Source organism: Trichechus manatus, unplaced genomic scaffold (genome assembly GCF_000243295.1).
Source record: "Trichechus manatus latirostris isolate Lorelei unplaced genomic scaffold, TriManLat1.0 scaffold00207, whole genome shotgun sequence".
Taxonomy (NCBI): domain Eukaryota; kingdom Metazoa; phylum Chordata; class Mammalia; order Sirenia; family Trichechidae; genus Trichechus; species Trichechus manatus.
The window spans coordinates 3992943-4011415 of record NW_004444143.1 but is presented as its reverse complement, the minus strand read 5'-3'; the positions used below and the strand labels follow the sequence as shown (position 1 = coordinate 4011415).

The following is an 18473-nucleotide window of genomic DNA, read 5'->3' as shown; positions in this document are numbered from 1 at the left end:
GAGGTACCTTTCCGCCAATCACAGGAGGACATTCCTCCCTTGCTCCGCCCCCTGCTGCGGCCGCTGGCCAATCCGAGTGTGGGTTCGATGGACTCTATTTCCCTGAAGGCCTCGCGGCGTGAGGCGACCTGTCGGGTCCTCAGCGTCTTGGCGACAGTTGGTGGAGCCGGAGCTGCGGGTCCGCCCTCGGCGCTGCCTGCGTGTTTTCCTGCGTCGTCCGGAACTCTTCTCGTCAGCCGGCCTCATCCCGACCCACTCACTTCCCTCGCAGAGCGGCGCCAACCCGGCCTGGCCTCGGATCAGGCGTCCGCCGAAGTCGGCACGCCCCTCCGCAGCTCCCTGCGGCACAGCCAGGACCCCGTCCGGGCCGTCGTCGCCTCGTCGCCATGGCGCCCACCATCCAGACCCAGGCCCAGCGGGAGGATGGCCACAGGTAGGCGCCGCGTCTCCTGGCGGTTCCGCTTTCCTCTTAGTTAGGCGAGGCGCGGGGGTCTCAGCCCCCAGGTGTGCTCGTGACGTCACCGAGCGCGCACCTTTGGCGAAGGGGGCGGGGTCTCTACTTTCCCTTTGGGACGGAGACCTTGCCCCCTCCCCTACCATCGAGTTTAGGGATTAAGCGTTTTGCAGACTTGCTTCAAACTGAATAGTTTTTAGGTCCCTCCAATAAAGCATTTGGAGACCCCTCTTTCAAAAATGATTACGTGGTTCTTTTTATTAAAGAACTTGGAAGACATCCCCTCAGGGACTGAGTATTTGGCCTCGTTCATTAAGACATTTGGAGTTACTTTCTCCAAAAGGGATTGAATACTTGTCTTCCTCCATTAAGACACTTGGGAGACACCTCTTCCAAAGAGGATCAAGCATGTAACTCTCCTCTCCCCTTGTAAAAGCTTGGAGGAGCCTCTTCCACTTTGTCAATCTTCTGTCTCCACTTTTCTCTCAGCATCTCTCTTTTTCCCACCAGGCCCAATTCCCACCGGACTCTGCCTGAGAGGTGAGCCCCACTGTGCTTTCCAAGAAGGGGTGGGCCAGTCAGTGGGAGCTGGGAGCAGAGGTGGGCCAGCAGGGGCCCAGTTTTGAGCCATTGTGTTCCCAGGTCTGGAGTGGTCTGCCGAGTCAAGTACTGCAATAGTCTCCCCGACATTCCCTTCGACCCCAAGTTCATCACCTACCCTTTCGACCAGAACAGGTGAGACTGAGATCAGGATAGAGGAGCAATTCACTAGAATATGAGTTATCCTGTTGACTGCTATCTCCTTAGGGCTAGAATAGTAGTTACCCGTTAAAAAAAACCCACTGCCGATTGAGTCCATTCCGACTCATAGCGACCCTACAGGACACAGCAGAACTACTCCATAGGGTTTCCAAGAAGCAGCTGATGGGTTCTAACTGCGGATGTTTTGTTAGTACCGAAGTTCTTCATCACTGCGCCTCCAGGGCTCCAGAACAGTGGTGGTGGATGCTTCGTGAGAGTCAACGGTGCACGCAGTGTCTTTTCCCACTGCGGTGCCAGCCTTCTGCTCCCAATAAGGGGGGGGACACTCCATCCTGAGTTCCTCCCTGGAGAGGAGAAGCATGGCCTCTAGGAAGCAGGGATGAGGGGGTAAAACTGCAATCAAGAAATCATAACGGGCACGTTTCTCCACCCAGGTTTGTCCAGTACAAAGCCACTTCCTTGGAGAAACAGCATAAACATGACCTACTGACTGAGCCAGACCTGGGGGTCACCATCGACCTCATCAACCCTGACACCTACCGCATCGACCCTAATGGTGTGTGGAGAGGCAGGGAGGGTCTGCTGTAGGCAAGCAAAGGCCAGGCCTCAGCCTCCCTCCTGATCGTCCCACCCCCACTGCTCTCCTCTAGTTCTCCTAGATCCGGCTGATGAGAAGCTTTTGGAAGAGGAGATTCAGGCTCCCACAAGCTCTAAGAGGTGGGGGTGCCAAGGGGGTGTTGGCGACTGGCTTGGATGGGATCTCCAAGCAGGAGGGCGGTGAGGTCCTGAGGGCCCTTATCCGCTACCTCAGATCCCAGCAGCATGCGAAGGTGGTGCCGTGGATGCGGAAGACAGAATACATCTCCACCGAGTTCAACCGCTATGGCATCTCCAACGAGAAGCCTGAGGTCAAGTAAGTCACAGCTGGGTAGGGAGGGAAGGTGACTGTGGGTATGTCCAGCGGCCGTCTGTAAGGCCTTTCTCCTCACTTCTAGGATTGGGGTTTCTGTGAAGCAGCAGTTCACTGAGGAGGAAATATACAAAGATAGGGATAGCCAGATCACAGCCATCGAGAAGACTTTTGAGGATGCCCAGAAGTCGGTAACTGAGGGGCTGGTATGGGAAGAAGGCAGAGAAAGGGGTGGCTCCAGAACCTATCCTCCATTTCACCATTTTTGCCCCTACCAGATCTCCCAGCATTATAGCAAGCCACGGGTGACACCAGTGGAGGTCATGCCTGTCTTCCCAGACTTTAAGGTCAGAACCAGGGTGGGAGGCAGAGCGGGATAGCAACACGATGAGGAGGTGGACGAGGGGCAGGCCTCCCATCTTTGCCCCCTCCAGTCTAACCCCAGTGCTCTGTGTCCTCCCAGATGTGGATCAACCCATGTGCCCAGGTCATCTTTGACTCAGACCCAGCCCCCAAGGACACGAGCGGCGCAGCTGCCCTGGAGATGATGTCCCAGGCCATGATCAGGTAAGTGGCCCTGCTGCTACCCTTAGCCTGCTTCTCCATTGCCCCTGTGTCCTCACTCTTCATTGCTCCTCCCTTCCCCTAACCAGGGGCATGATGGATGAGGAAGGGAACCAGTTTGTGGCCTACTTCCTGCCCGTGGAAGAGACGCTGAAGAAACGGAAGCGGGACCAGGAGGAGGAGATGGACTATGCACCAGAGGACGTGTATGTGCTCGGGGACTGAGAAGGGCGTCCTCTTTGCTCCATCACAGGCAAGGAACGGGGTTGATCTTATACCCTCTTCCTCAGGTATGACTACAAGATTGCTCGGGAGTACAACTGGAATGTGAAGAACAAGGCTAGCAAGGGCTACGAGGAAAACTACTTCTTCATCTTCCGAGAGGGTGATGGGGTTTACTACAATGAGCTGGAGACGAGGTACTCAGCACACTCCCATCTTGGCTTAGCTTGGGCCTGTGCATCTCAAGACCCTGGGGCATAAGAGGGCCACCTTGGGCGGTCACTGTACCTAAGGATTTGTCACGTGCACTTGTAAGCAAGAGCAGCAAAAGCCTGCTCACCTACATAAGTCGGTCCTGTTTCTAACATGAGTGGGCAGAAAGAAAATTTTATGTAATACTGGAGACATTTAGAGATTTTGTGTTATGGTGGTAGTTGGACTGCTGTCAAGTCAGCCCCTGCATGATGCAATGAAATGGGATCTGTAGGGTTTTCACTGGCTCATTTTCCAAAAACTGTCAGGTCTCTCTTCCTTTGTGCAGGGCGACAGCCACGTTTCCTCTGACGTTACTGAGATTTTACATGGAAGTAAACATAGCCCAAGTATAGAGTAATAATAAAATCAGCATGCATGTTTGAAAGGAAACACTCGGCTACCCAAGTCCAAAAATGTGACTTCAGAGTTCTTTCCTGCTGGGTAAAAGTTCACTGCTTTGATAAGGCATCTTGTATAAGGGTTGGGAAAGTGTGACCCTCAGTTTGTACTTAAAAGCAGGGATCACAAATTCTGATCCTCTAAGCTGGGCAGCAGTGGGCTGCTAGGGTCTGGATGACCTGGAGCTCTTGGCAACCTCCGAGGGGCACCCCGACCTAGCTGTAGCCCACTGAGCCTGTGCGGTGGGGGGCACAAAGGCCCAGCATAGCCACAGATTCCTATTTTCTAAAAGCTAGAAATCTAGATTAGGTGAAAACCCTGGTTTTTGAAATGTTGGTAATTAATTCACATTTAAAAACGGTGCAGGGCAACCCAATGGGCACCGTGGGAGCTACTGTCCTTGCCCTCCCCTGCCCCCAAACATTGGGTGTAGTCTCCCTTACTCAGTCTCTGGCTAAGCACTGACGGATGGCAAAGTAAGAACCAAGGCAGACCACCCCCCACTCGAGGTCTTCTACCACATCCTCTGCATGCCTCCCCGCCAGGGTTCGCCTCAGTAAGCGTCGGGCCAAGGCTGGGGTTCAGTCGGGTACCAATGCCCTGCTTGTGGTCAAACACCGGGACATGAATGAGAAGGAATTAGAAGCCCAGGTAACAAGCACTATTCTGCCTGGGGCACCCACAGGGAAGGTGGTGGAGGGTGAGGAGGGGAACAGACCTGATGGTGACCCTCTCGTCCTATTCTTCCTGTTCCCAGGAGGCACGAAAGGCCCAGCTGGAGAACCATGAGCCCGAGGAGGAAGAGGAAGAGGAGATGGAGACAGAGGAGAAAGAAGCTGGGGGCTCAGGTAAAGCTAGACAGACCCTGGGAGCCCTAGGCAGGCGGGACAGGGCGCCGGGTCTCACCTTTCCTGCTTTCTCGCAGATGAAGAGCGAGAGAAGGGCAGCAGCAGTGAGAAGGAAGGCAGCGAGGATGAGCGCTCAGGCAGCGAGAGTGACCGGGAGGAAGGGGACAGGGATGAGGCCAGTGACAAGAGCGGCAGCGGCGAGGATGAGAGCAGTGAGGATGAGGCCCGGGCTGCCCGCGACAAGGAGGAGATCTTTGGCAGCGATGCTGACTCGGAGGACGATGCTGACTCTGATGATGAGGACAGAGGACGGGCCCGTGGCAGTGACAATGATTCGGACAGTGGCAGTGAAGGGGGTGGCCAGCAGAGCCGCAGCGCCAGCCCCTTCCCAAGCGGCAGTGAGCACTCACCCCAGGAGGATGGCAGTGAAGCCGCACCCTCGGATTCCAGTGAAGCCGACAGCGACAGTGATTGAGTGCCAGGCCGCCAGGCTGGCACAGACACCATTGTTACAAGCAGGAAGGCACTTTTCTAGTGGCCTGTCTGTGAGCTTTTCACTTTGTTTGTCCCCCTACCCCCACCCCCACCTTTTGGAGTTAATAAAGACAACTTCTCTTCCCTCCCAGGCCCTGTGGTCTCATTCCACCCCATCCCCATCCCCATCCCCATCCCAGGCGCTCAGGGACTGCAGCCTGAGGCACAGAAGCGGGCCACAGGGGCAGAACCACTGAGTTTTCCATTAAATGTAGCATAACAAAGGTCAGAATCCTTTTTTGGTTTTTTTTTTTTTTTTTTTTTTTCCCAAAATAAGCCCAGACCATTAAACAAGTAAAACTCCAACAAATCAGTCTTCTCCAACAGCGAGAAAAACTGTACAGTTACTCAAAGCTGATTCTGCCAGTGGGGCTGGGGACAAAGGGGACACGGAGGGTGAAATCATGGTTGAGGGGCTGGGAGGGGTCAGGAGAGGGGCTGGGAATGGGGGGAGAAGGGCTGGGTCCTGCCCATCAGAGTGGGGCCGCCTGCGTCCTGCGCACTCTGCTGTCAGGGGGCGACGGGGAGGGGCCAGCTCTTGCCTCCCTTTATGTGGGGGGTGTCCCTCACCACCTCCCGAGCCAGGCAGAGCCAGTGCATCCTGACAGGCTGTGAACCGGATGGGGCTGGCTGGAGGGAGGTGAGGGTCCCGTAAGAGGGACACCCTACCGACTCTAAACAAGGTGCCCATCGCTCCCGCTTGCTGGGGCGGGCAGGAGGGGGCGAGGGTGCTCTGGGAGCTTGAGGGGAATGAGCAAAGGCACAGAAACGTGGAGGGCTGGGGGGGGACTTGCATAGGTTGAGTGTGCAAGAGGTACATAAATAAACCTGACACCCCACCCAGCCCGGCACTGGGAGAGGAGGTGAGGACCTGGGGGCAGGGCCCGGGGCCACCCCACGCCCGAGCTTCCTCCCCTCCCTGGGCACAGAGCTGAGGGAGTTCCACAGACCAGGAGGGCAGGGGCAAGACGGTCTGGGGAATGGTGGGAGGTGTGGGGCGGGCGGTGGGTTTAAAATTGTTCTTTTTTTGGTTTTTTGTTTTTTCCCAACATTTTGTATTTTTAATAACATACACAATGGTTACCAGCCATATTCATAACAAAAGTTATTCATAAAATGTATCTAAAAATAACATTTTTTTTTCCTTTTCGGTGTGAAAAGCTTGAGAATGTCCCAGTGAGGGGGGTGGGTTGAGGAGAAAGAGGAGGCTGGAGAAGGGGGACCCTGGCTTCCCCACAGTCTGAAGCCCCGAATCCCCTCCATCCACCTGGGCTCCAGCACAACGCCTCAGTGGGAGCGGGGACCAGAGAGACCTGTCTGACACGGGCTGGGCTGAATCTCTGGGTTATGACATAGTGTTCCACTAAGTGAGGTCATGACATAATGGGGGTGGGGAAGGCTGAAAGAAAAGGGGGTGGGGAAAGAAACCAAAAACCAAACAATCCCCTTTCCCTGTCCTTACCCCACATCTCACCAGCCAAAGCTGGGAACAGAGAAGGGGTGTGTGGGTGCGGGAAGGGGACGTTAAGGCAACAGACTTCCTGACCTCACTGGCTGCCCTGGTTCCCCACCTTACACCTCTGCATCTAGGGGGGCCAGGGTGGGGGAGTGGGGAGGGGGCTGGGGGGTCCAGGGGAGGGGGCTCTGCCCTCTCCCCTCGAAAAATTCAGGCGCCCCCTGCCACTGTCTTGGCTCAGAGAGAGGCCTGGGGATTCTAAAAATGAGAGGGAATGATCAGAGCAAAACCGTTACGAACTATATAAATATGCATCTTAAATAGGCCTAAGAAATTAATTGTGGGAACCTCTGATAAACAGGGCAAGAAGAGGTGAGGGAGGGGCAGGTGTTCCTGTCCTCCTGGGATGGGGACAAGGAAGAAGTTGGAGAGGAGAGACGGGGTTCTCCTCACCCCACTGCCTTCCGCAGGGCCTCTCGATAATGCTGCGGAGAGCAGGCTGTCTACCCCAACTCTCCTCCCCAGTGTCAATGCTTCTGCGCAGGCTCCGCGAGGGCGTGAGTCAGTTTGTCTCTGGGGTGTCTGCTCCCCTGGGGAGACTGGGCTGGGCGGGGATGAAGATGGAAGGAGGTGGAGACGGTCTGGCCAGTCCCTGCCCCCCTTCCTGGCTGCCCCTACCTCCCCCGGCCTCAGCAGAGATCCCGTGACGGGCCTGGGCGTGAGCAAGGCGGGTGCCAATGTTAAACAAAAGTTAAAAGGTGAGAAGAGTAGAAAAATATTAGAATGTATAGCTGAGCCAGCCCACCCTCTCGCTGTCGCGGAGAAGCCCGTTGCGGGCTGGCCCCCGCCCGCCGCCCAGGGAGCCTATGGGTGCGCTGGGCTGTGGGTCCTGTCAGATGGTGGAGGTTTTGTCTGTCCCATCTGTGGTGAGAAAGGGAGGAAGGGAGGAAGATCAGGAGCTGGGGGGCGGTCCGAGCACAGGCGCTCACGTAGCCTGTCATCCCAGCCAGGCCCTCCCTGGAGTCCCCCAGGATGGCTCAGAGGTGAAGACGCTGGGTAGGTGGGAGCTGGGTCAGGGGAAGAGGAAATGCTCACCACCCAAGGCGTGTTCTGTCATGCTCAGACACAGAGACTCCAGAGTGGGATTGATCTCCAGGTCAGGCCCAGGGACCGGGCAGTCTGGACGGAAAGAGGAAAACAGAGACGGTGAGGATGGGACCGGGGTGGAGAGGAGGGCCAGGGAGACAAATGATGCGGATGGGCTCGCTTGGCGGAACGGCTGCGAGAGGAAGGGGGTATGTGAGAGAGATTTCTTGGGAGAGGGGAGAAGAGGCCAGAAACAGAGAAACAGTGTACGTGAGACCTGCACAGGCTCCGAGGGCAGATGACTGGGCAGAGACAAGGCCTGGGCGCATCACAAAGCAGGCAGAGGGGACAATGGCAAGGGCAGAGAGGAAGCTGCCTGGCAGATGGAGGAGGTGATGTGAAGCTAAGAGGGGTTTCCTGGAGCCCACGCACAGGCTCCGACTACTTTGGACACGCTGCACGTGGCCTTGGGCACGGTTTGGGTATCTGCCTGGACACCGGGCAGCCCCGCAGTCCCTGATGGATGACCTGCTGAGTACTGGGGGTTGGATCTCAATCAAAACCTTTCCTGTCCGCACTGGGACTTGCTCTCTGGGAAGGTGGGGCGAATGAGGACAGCGGCCATGGTATTTGTCCTCAGGCTGCCTCTAAAAAGGCCTCACGCTCTGGCATCTGGGAAAAGAGCCACCTTCAGGGCAGACCCGGCCCACCCCACACCACTTAAACAACTTCCTCGGCCCCTCACTGCCATCTGGAAGAAGTATGAGCTTTCTACCTGGGTTTAGAAGACCCTCCTCACCTCTCCAGCCCCACTTTTATCACAGTCCCACCTGAAGCAGGAGCCCTGGCCATATGAAACCAACCACCTGAATGTCTCACCTTAAAAAAATTTTTTTTTTTTAAACTTGTGCAAGTCCCCGTTCTGAGGCTCAGCTTCCCGGCTGATAAGATAGGAATAATATCAGTGCCAAAGAGCCCTGGTGGAGCAATGGTTAAGTGCTCGGTTCTGAACAGAAAAGGCTGGTGGTTCAAACCCACCCAGCGGCTCCACGGGAGAAAGACCTAGTGACCTGCTTCCATAAACATTATAGCATAGAAAACGCTATGGGGCAGTTCTACTCTGTCCCACGGGGTCACTATGAGTTGGAATTCACTTGATGGCATCCGACAACAACATCAGTTCCACCGCAGATGCAGTCGGGAGGACGCAGTACACGGCAGGAAAGCCGCTGACGCAGTGCCCAGCACAGAGCCGGCAGAAAGAACTGTTCTTATTTTTTGCTCCTACAGTTAATGCCACCATTCATTTAACAATTGCTTATGGATGCCAAGCCTTCTGCTCAGAAGTCAGCAGCAAATCTGAAGACCCTGACCTTTCCAGAAGCAGCCCGTTCCAGATCAGCCTTCTGTCTCTGTCTCCCAAGTGCTCAGCATAAGGTCAGGATTCACCCCTACTAGGTGAGCAAGGCAGGGACCTGTGGCCCTTTTGCCACACCAGCCCTGATTCTGATTTCCCATCTCTGGGCTGGTCTATGAACAAAGAAGGTAAAACAGCTCTCCCCCTCAAATACCTTTTAGGAGAACGCGGTCCAAGAGCTGAAGGCTACCAAGATTATGATGGGGAGAGGGAGAAAGAGGGGGAGAGGGGGAGAGGGAGAAAGAGGGGGAGAGGGGGAGAGAGAGAGAGAGAGAGAGAGAACGGAGATCACAGCAGCAGAGAAAGGCTGGCCAGGGAGGGTGCCCTGCAGAGTCCCCAGGGCAGGGCGTCTCACCTGGAGGAAACATGAGAATGGCCTGGGGCGACGAGTGGACTGGGAGCGAGTGGGTGCGCTGCACGGAGCTGCGGCTCTGGCTGGGCATGCTGTTGCTGCCTCCAGGGTTGGCAAACCACAGGTTCTGCGCGGGGTGTGGGTAAGAGAAGGCACTGGGTGAGCGGGAAGAGCCCCCCCACCCAAGTGGGGTCCAGACGCAGAGATAAAGACACACATATCCCAGGCACTGCCACCCCAACCCTGGAAGTGCCAGACCCTCTGCTTAGAGCTGGCTCACCTGTCGGCCCTGGCCCCCAAGGCTGGGGCTGGTGAGGCCATGTCGGGGGGAGACACCCCCAATGCCCGAGGGGCTCAGGAGGCCCATCCGGCCGGGCGGGAGTGCCCGGGGAGGCATGGGGAACTGCCGCTGGGTCCGCCGGGCCACCCCCATCCCCACAGAGCCAGCTATGGGGAGCGAGTTGGAGCCGAATGCCCAGCTGTAAGGGAGCAGAAGGCGGGGTGTCAATTTAGGTGGATGGGGTCCACCTGTCCACCCCTCCTTATCCCCGGCCCCCCAACCCCAACAAGTAGGACAGAACATGAACCTCCTCTGAACAGGGCTCCCTGATCCCTGCCCACATCCCTGCATCACACAGTCTGACTCCTCTGACCCAAGAATGTCCCCAGGAAGGCTTCCCCACTGTCCACTCAAAGCACTTCTCCTAACTTCAGTGCTGAAGTACAGTATGTTCACTATTTGTCTGGGGTGGGAAGAGACTTCAGGGCTCCCCGCAGACAGGTGAAGAGAACAAGGTACAGGCCAGGGACCTGCTATGGAGAACGTGGGTTGTCCTGTGCCAGCTCAGCGTCCCACGCTAGTGGGAAGGGCCCCAATTTTCTTCTGGGGAGGCACCTGTCTTCACTGGGCGACTTGTGTGAAGTCACCCAGTGAGTGAATGAGTACAGCCAGACCCCCAGCCCAGAACGCAATCAGCCCTTCAGCTGCCGCCCCGTCAGCCAGGGTTGACAGGCCCTACGCCGGGCCGCCCGCTCACCCCTTCTGCTGCCGGTAGTTCTGCATCTCCAGGGTGGCTTTGCGAGGGAACGTCCGCAGGAGCTTCAGCACCTGCTGTTTCCAGGACAGCAGGCGTTTCTTCTGCGTCCCCGTGAAAGCCTAGAATGGGGCGAGGCGGGGGGTCTGCCTTCTACTCGTTCACTCAAATACTGACCGTGTGCCTGCTCTGTGCTCCCGGAGCTTGCCGTTTGGCCGGGGGGAGGATACACGGGTAACTACAGCTGTGCTAAGTGCTGGGTGGGAGATGCACGGGAGGCTCGAGAAACGTGGACTAGTGTGAGGGGCCAGTGGAGCGTTCCTGAGGCAGAGATGTTCGCGATGAGAGCTGAGGGGCGAGGAGGAGGGAAGGGCACTGTTTCCCAGAGAAGGAACATGTACGACAGCTCCGAGAAGAGCGAGCCCCGGGTATTCAATGAACCCAACACTGGTGAGATGAGAGGCTGGCGAGGCAGGCAGTGCCGGGTCAGGCAGGGCCCTGCTAGATAAGTAAGCAATTTTGGACTTGAGAGCGATGGGGCATCCAGAGAGGGCCTCACCTCATGAGTCAGGCACTTTTCGATGAGCTGGAGGTAACTGGTGATGTTCTCCTCGTCTGGCCGGGACACCAGCAGCTGGGTGCACACTGAGGGTCATGGGAAAGTGGGGGAGGTTAGCCCCCAGCCTGCCCTCTGCCATGCGCCAGCCTCCCCGGCCCCAGCTGGCTGATACAGGAGGAACAGGAAACCCAGGCTGGATAAGCACCAACTAAGTGCCAGGCACCTGCACCTGGGTAACCACGAGGCTACTATGAGATGTAATGCCACCACCACGGTGCCTGGCACAAGGCAGTAAGAAGTCGGTAATACTTGTCTCAAGCGAACTCTAAACAACTTTGTCAATGTGGTATCTTTACCCTGAGGAGTCTGAGGCTCAGAGAGGTTAAGTCACTGCCCCCAGGTCACACAGCTGAAAGGATCCAGACGCACCTGTGAAATTCACTATGTCATACTGCCTTAGGAAAGACCGGGCCCACTATGAGCTTCAAATACCCATCCTGTGGACTCGGTGCCCTCTGGGAGAACTGAGAGATGCACCTTCATCTGTTCACTGGATGCATTTCCACTTACACATTGTCCTATCTGCCTCTCAGGCCAGAGATGCTCTGAGGGTCAGGGCTGTCTCCGCCCATCAGCCTGGGCACTCCCTAAGGGCAGGGCCTTAGCCACTCTCTGCAGTGTTCTAGTCTACAGGTGCTCTAAAAGCCCTGCTTCCAGCACCTGGCTTTCGTGTGGCTCCTGAGGCCTGGCTTCATGTGATCCTGCCCTAGGACCTCCTGCAGTGCTCTGGATGGCCTCACCTTTGCCCATCACCCGTGTAAACTGGCTGGGGATGTCTCCGTCGGCGACAGGAGCCGGGGCTGGTTCATTGCCATCGGTGGGAGCCGGAGTTGGTGGAGGTGGGTAGCTCTCTGCAGCTGAAGGGTCTTTGGCCTCAGTGCCCTTGTCTGTGCTGGAATGGGCCAGGGGAGGCTCGGCACCCGGCAGCGGCAGCTCCCCCCGGCCCCCGTCCTTGGCAGTAGGGGTGGCAGCAGCGGCAGCAGCCACGGTGGCCTGGAGGACGCTGTAGGCCTTGATGGGGGTGATGATGATCTGCTGCAGCTCCTGCAGAGCATTTCGCAGATTGCCACCTTCCAGCACATCCTGGGGGGTGGGGGGCGGTGGAGATACAGCCAAGTGTCACATGCAGACTCCCAGAGCTAGGCACAAAGAATGACTAGACACGTGGGGTCAGACAGGGCCTAGAGAGGCTGGGTGGGCCTGGGTTCCAGCACACACAGAAGACGGCTAAGGGTACCGCAAGCGCCGCATATATGCAGGGACACACTGGTACGCGCACAAACCCTCCCTCCTCTCACCGTGGAGGAGAAGGTGGTTTAGTGCTAGGGCCTCAGGATCCCACCAAGGACACAACCAGATTCAGACCCAGAGGTGAGACCAGACACTCAGGGGAGAAAGAGAAAACAGAAAAGGCAAGCAGCAGCGAGAGGGAAAAGGAACACAAACAGAGGCAGGTATGGAAGGAGAGCGAATCAGAAACCAGGGCTTCCAACTGCTTCGTTCTGGTTCCAGCTACTGCTGAGAATCTGAATTTCCATCCCAGATATACTGAATCAGAGTCTACACTTTAATACGATCCCCAGGTGATTCTTACGTACAGTAAAATCTGAGAACTACTGCTCCACTAGTGTTCTCAGAATTGGTCCCTAACGAGCAGCATTAGCATCACCTGGGAACCCATTAGAAAGACAAATTCTAAGCAGGGGTTTGAACCGGAACGAATGAGTGTGAAGCCCTGCCAGAAACAAAAAATGGAAAGAGATCACGGACATAGGGAAACACTCTGCTCTACCAGAACCACCAGTCAGAAATGGAAAAAAGGAGCTGAGTCAAAAACAGAGGGACATTCTGGAGATGGAGACCAAGACAGAGAGGGACAGGCCAGTAACCCTTTGAATGTGATTTGCACCTGGGAAGCCAGCTCCCTGGGGCTGGAGACACCCAGCAAAGAAGCTACCTCTGCAGTAAGGTGACCCAGAGGCTGGTCTACTGGTGCCACCGGGTAGTCAGCTGGCCTCAGAGATGGGATTAGCAGGCCCTCACCTTCTCTAGGGACTTGAGGACACTCTGCCTCTCTCGCAGCTTCTGGATGCTCAGAGCTATCTTGTGGCGGGCACCTTTGGTGACATTCTGTGGTAGAGGAAGAAGGGGACAACAAGCTGGGAACAGAAGGCTGAGGTACTTAGGGGTGCCCCAACAGGGACTGAAGAGACGGAGGAGGCTCGGGCTGCGAGTACTGCTGAAATGGTACTGTCCCCATCACCTCCCTGGTGGTCCCCTTGGTGTCACCTGAGACTCCAGGTGCTGTTCAGTCAGTGTCATCATCTCCTCGTAGCTCATCTGGGAGAAGAGGGCCGCGTACTTGTGCAAGCGGAGGCTCTTGAGCCAAGAGGGCACATCTGCGGAGAAGGGAGAGTGAAAGGTCAGGAGTCTGGCCCTCGTGACCAGGGCAGAGAGGACCGGAGGGCTGGACCAGGCAGAAAGCACAGACACCCTAAAAAGCCGCAGAAAATTGGAAGGAAGTCAAGGGCCCATGAGCTACTTCCATCTGCTCAGCCAGGCCCGTCCAGGCCCTTCCCTGATCAGGACACCCTACCCTGCTTGGCAGGACCCCTTCTGCGCTGGCTGATGACATGTGTGCTAGGCTGAGACCACATGTCTCTAAAAGTTCCTGGAACTTTGTCAGTTACCTCTGTGTCCAGGTTTCTTGTCAAACTGGGGTCTGTAAGGGCAGGGGCTTCTCCCATTACACCAGGGTCTATGGGGGTAGAAGCAGGGTCCCTCTGCTCAGTCTTGAGCCCTAAGGGCAGGGAGTGTCCACTCCCCTCAGGCCAAGGGCCCAGGCCTCAGAGGGACAGGCAGGGTGGTGGTCAGGGGCTTCCTTCTGTCCTGGGGGCTCTGCAGAAGGCCCTGGAAGGGGTCCTGGTGCTGCCTTCCCAGGTAGTACCTACCTTTCATGCCACTGCCGTCCTCCTGGAAGGTGTTCCGGCTGGAGCCCTGCTCCTCCGTCTGCTCACTGCCAGAGGAGGCCACGCTGCTCTGGGGCGAGAGGGGCGCGTGGTCGGACGTGCTGAAGGCAGCCCGGGCCCCGAGCTCTTCTGGACTGGGCCACTCACCAGGGCCCGGTGGGCTCGTAGGGATGAGTGACATGGAGCGCTTCAGTGGGTTGGGGTGGATTTGGCAGGGGAGACCTGGCAGGCGGCGGGACAGAGCAAGAGGGAAGTCAGGCTTGGAGGTCTGACCACAGGAGACCATGCCTTCCTGGCTCCTCCCCACCGGCCAGTGCCACAAACGGTGGCTCAGCTCCAGAGGTCCTCCAAGGGACCTGGAGTCTGAGGGGAACTGCCCACCAGATACTGCTCGTCCAGTCACCCCCCGACACCCAACCTATCAGCAAGCTCCGTCAGCCACTTCTCGCAATCCCTCCACTTCCTCTGCTGGCCCTGGCCTGAGCCACAGCCTCCTCACTGGTTCCTGGCCTGCATTCTCGCCTCCTGCAGTCCACCCACCTCACAGCAGACACACTGATCCTTCTAAACATGCAAACCTCATCAAGTCAGTCCCCTGCTTCAGTCCCACCTGTGGCTTCCCGTCATGCTGATCAAATCCGAATGCTTCCACACGCCTGTTAAGCTCTGTGGGACCCGGCCCCTCTCACCTGACATCTCCTATCCCACCACTCACTCCTGGCTGACACCTTTCCAGCACCCCCGCCTTCCCCCCACCATTTGTTCCTGAACACCCAACCTTGTTTCAGCCTCAGGGCTTCTGCACTTGCTCTTTCTTCCTGTCCTCCTGGTCTCAGCAGTCAGCTCCCTCAGGTCACCTCTTCCCAGAGGCCTTCCCTGACCGCTCAACCTGAAGTAGCTGCCCCCCTGCACCAGGCGTGTTACTCTATCACACGACTGTTCTATCTTTCTCACAGCACCTGCTGCAATGTGAAATCACCTGATTTAGTTGTCTGCTTACTTGCTTATTAGCTGTGTCCCCCTGCAGGAATGGGAAAGCTGTGCTGGCAGGGACCTAGCCCGTCTCCTCAGGATCAGAACGGGGCCTGGCCCAGAGGAGTGGCTTCATCAGCACTTGTAAAGTCAGCGAGTGAAGGATACCAACTGCTCCCTCAACACCCGCAGCTGCTGGGCCTCACTGCCTCCCAAAGCTTTTTCCTGCACCGAGTCAAAACTGGCCACCCACGAGGCCCAGCCACTCACAGTGAACCCAGGCCCTCTTTCACAGGACATTTCACACCTCCAACCATCCCATTCGTGAGGTAGGCAGAGGGGTCCAACTTAATTTTCCACCGCTCCCCGAACGGAGCAGGATCCATGAACCTCCACACGGCTGCACATTTCTCCTCTCTGCCTAGCTCACCGTTCTACCTTTGCCCACCAGCTGCTTCAGCCTCAGAGCTTCTGTGAGTCCCTCCCCTGCGTCCCCTCAGCCTCTACAATGCTGCCTCAGGCCCAGCACTCACTGCCCTCATCAGCCTGCCTCTCCCACTGGATTGTGGCTCCTGTAGGTCAGCCATCCCACCCATCACTTCTGAGACCCCAGGATCGGGACCAGAAGCCCTCAAACAGTGCTTTGGAAAGGACAAAGGAAGGCACCCACAATCCTAAGGATGGTGGGGGGCCTTTGAGCACAACACAGGGAATCCAGAAGCACCCCAACTCAGCCTAGAGAAAAAGAAAATGAAACACAGCCCAAAGTCCCCAGCCCTGGGTAGGTGGGAAAAATCACTTTGGAAGCCCTTTGCCCCAGTTCCCACAGGGAGTTAGAAGGCGGAGACGGAGGCAGCCAGGCTCCTCTCTGACGGAAAGACTAGGACTTCTGCCAGTGCCCCACTGACCCCCAGGCCCTGCAGGCGTGCAGGCCCACAGGCACTTTCCCTCCTCGGTGACAGTACTTATGCTCCTAGCCAGGAAGTCACCTGAGGGAGACGGCAGTGCACTGACCTGCCCCGAAGGCCAGCCTCCGCCCGTCTGACTTCTGGAGCCCTGTGCCCGGGGCTCATTCCAAGCCTCTTAGCCTGGCTTCCATCCCCACTCAGGAGTGTGGGGGAGACGGCACACTCTGGGCCCAGGGGAATCCTGAATACAGGCCCCTGTGCCTGTCCTGGTGTCTCTGGCCACCTCCTGGGCAGGCGAGGCTGAGGGCAGGAAATTACCCTGACTGGAACGATCACGCAGTTCCTGAGGAGCCCCGCTCGGCCTCGCACTGGGGTGGAGACTGGCCACAGCGTGAGAATTATAAAAACAGGAATGCCGGCCGCAGCTCCAGTGCCTCACACTCTCCAAGAAACCCTGGTCTGTCCTTGGCAGCACCCCAAACCCACCCTGCCTGCCCTCACAGGCCAATCCTTGCTCCCCACTCAAAAATATTTTAATGGTTTCCTGTTTCCTCCAACTGCCTGAAATCCAAAAGCCTCATCCTGTCCTTCATGGCCCCCCAGAATTTGGCCCTAACCTACTGAGGTCTGGGAGTCAAGACAGACCCGAGTTCAAATCCTGACTCTGCCACCTATTAACTCTGAGATCTTGGACAAGTCACTTCATCTGCCTCTCTGCCTCCTTGTGAAGTCCTCAGCACAGGGACAGGCACGTGGGAAACACCAGTGTTTGCTACGACTAGTACTCATTCAAACCCTCACATTGCTCCCCATTCCAGCCAGATGCGTCTGCATACTGTCCCCTCCAATGTGACACCCGTGTGCCTTCAATTCACGCTGTGCCCTTTACTCAGAACGCCCAATTCCCTTCTCTCTTCTGGTCCAAACCTCCCCATCCAACACTGTGCAAGCCTGGTCCTTTAGTAGCTGCTGCCCCATCATGGGGAGCCCTGAAGGTGTGAGGAGAAACAAATTTATGGGGACCCTACTTGGGTGAGTCCTGTGAGGCTTGAGCATCTCTAGGAGGTCACTTTCAGGTGGAGGCAGTGGAGCACAGGGGTCAAGAATATGAGCTCTGGAGCTCAGCTACCTGGATTTAAATTCTGGCTACACCACCTTGGGCGAGTGACTTTTCTGTACCTCAGCCAATGAGTTTAAATGTTTAAAGTTCTCAGAAAAGCTCCTGACAAAGGCTAAGTGCCACATATATACATACGTGTGTGTGTGTGTAATTCCTGATCCTTGTTATCACCGAATTTAGTTCGAAATAAAATAACAGTGTGGGCTCAATAAGACATATCTGTAAGTCAGATGGAGCCCTGGTGGCACAGTGGTTAAGAGCTCGGCTATTAACCGTAAAGGTCGGCACTTTGAATCCACCAGCCGCTCCTTGGAAACCCTGTGGGGCAGTTCTACTCTGTCCTATAGGGTTGCTATGAGTCGATATCGACTCAACAGCAACGAGTTTGGTTTTTTGAGTTTTGTAAGTCAGATCTGGCTCTGGGGCTGCCAGCTCACAAGCTCTGTGCTACCTCATAAAGCTGAGGCCCAGAGAGGCTGGGATCTGCCTGAAGCCACAGAGCGCGTGAAGACAGAGCCCAGCCTCATCCAAGAAGAAGGCCTCCTGGGGCCTCCTCCCTCTCACCTGCGTTTGCATTGCTCCCAATACTGTTGATGGTTGACGGCACTGAGCTGGGTGGGTGGAAGGGCACGTGTCCATTTTCCCGGGGTGGCTTGTCCTGCCAGCCGGATCCTGCCTCCCCAGGACCCAGCTCTGCAGGGCCCCCCCACTCATCTGAGCCCTGGCGCAAGTGGTAGGTAGGTTCAGGCCGGGTGCGGAAGCCGCTAGCCAGCCGCTCTTCCAAGTGGCTCAGCCAGAGGGCCAGTGCATTGCGGTCCTCCAGGGTGGTGGCCGGGTGGATGAGGGCATAGGAGAGCAGCTGGCGGCTCTCTTCGATGAAGGCATTGCTCTCAATGGAGTAGGCCAGCACTTTCTGCAGCAGCCTCATGTACTCTGTCTTGGCCTCTGTATTGCCCGGCTGGAGCAGGGGCAGGTGGGACAGCAGGAGGGACACCACCTTCTCTTTGGACTCCTGCTGCCACTGGCTGACGATAGCTGCAGAGGGAAGGAAAGGGAACGTCAGGGGAGTGGATGGCGCACAGCTACAAACCCAGGCGAGCTGCCTGTTCCCTCAGGCCCCATCTTCTCTCCTTCTCCTTTCATGACCCATGACCTTGTCCCTCTTATCACCCCTATACCTTAAGGCGAAATCAAATACACTTGCTCTGCCTCCAGAGTATGTTCTCTTGGTTCTACCACTCCTGCTCTCAAAAACCTGCTGTGGCTCCCCATCAGCCAAACTTGCTGTCCTGGAATCGGAGCTTCTCCTGCTGCCCCAGGCCTCTTCCTACGGCCGCATCTCCCCTCTTGATCTTCAGGGCCTCAATCTCCTTCTCCCTGACTAGCAAGACAGTCTCCTTCCTGACTGGGGAAGGCAGTGGAATACAGTGGTTAAGAGCTTGGGCTCTGGAGTCAGATGGTCTGAACTCACCAACTTAGTAGCCGGACCTTGGGCAAGTCACCTTGAACCTCACTAAGCACTGATTTCCTCACCTGCAAAATTTTGGAGATAATTCCAACATCAACTCACAGTGCTGTTCTGGGATTCAGTG

The 18473-nt window shown here is 56.6% G+C and overlaps 2 protein-coding genes across 2 annotated transcripts in view; one reads left to right on the top strand and one right to left on the bottom strand.

Annotated features, from left to right (window-relative positions):
* The first annotated feature begins 61 nt into the window (after positions 1-61).
* PAF1 (PAF1 homolog, Paf1/RNA polymerase II complex component) lies at positions 62-5258 on the top strand. The gene is made up of 14 exons (XM_004388157.1): positions 62-433; positions 965-994; positions 1097-1189; positions 1651-1772; positions 1867-1933; positions 2028-2129; positions 2212-2317; positions 2405-2473; positions 2590-2693; positions 2780-2896; positions 2981-3109; positions 4112-4217; positions 4324-4414; positions 4492-5258. Exons 1-14 carry the CDS (start codon positions 387-389, stop codon positions 4887-4889), a joined length of 1581 nt encoding a protein of 526 aa, XP_004388214.1. The 5' UTR covers positions 62-386; the 3' UTR covers positions 4890-5258.
* Positions 5259-7296: 2038 nt separating this feature from the next.
* SAMD4B (sterile alpha motif domain containing 4B) overlaps positions 7297-18473 on the bottom strand; it is a 35055-nt gene continuing 23878 nt past the window's right edge. Inside the window, exons 3-13 of the mRNA XM_004388155.2 lie at positions 17446-17916; positions 13864-14103; positions 13202-13311; positions 12956-13042; positions 11653-11995; positions 10853-10938; positions 10297-10415; positions 9540-9738; positions 9263-9386; positions 7500-7583; positions 7297-7325 (exon numbers count right to left, since the gene is read on the bottom strand). Of these exons, the coding sequence (XP_004388212.1) occupies positions 7297-7325; positions 7500-7583; positions 9263-9386; positions 9540-9738; positions 10297-10415; positions 10853-10938; positions 11653-11995; positions 12956-13042; positions 13202-13311; positions 13864-14103; positions 17446-17916 (1892 nt within the window). The remainder of the gene's footprint in view (positions 7326-7499; positions 7584-9262; positions 9387-9539; positions 9739-10296; positions 10416-10852; positions 10939-11652; positions 11996-12955; positions 13043-13201; positions 13312-13863; positions 14104-17445; positions 17917-18473) is intronic.

Coding starts and splice junctions, on each gene's coding strand:
- PAF1 (XM_004388157.1), top strand. CDS start 387: ATGGCGCCCACCATCCAGACCCAGGCCCAGCGGGAGGATGGCCACAG. Junction 995..1,096: donor CACCGGACTCTGCCTGAGAG/GTGAGCCCCACT, acceptor TTGTGTTCCCAG/GTCTGGAGTGGTCTGCCGAG. Junction 1,773..1,866: donor CTACCGCATCGACCCTAATG/GTGTGTGGAGAG, acceptor GCTCTCCTCTAG/TTCTCCTAGATCCGGCTGAT.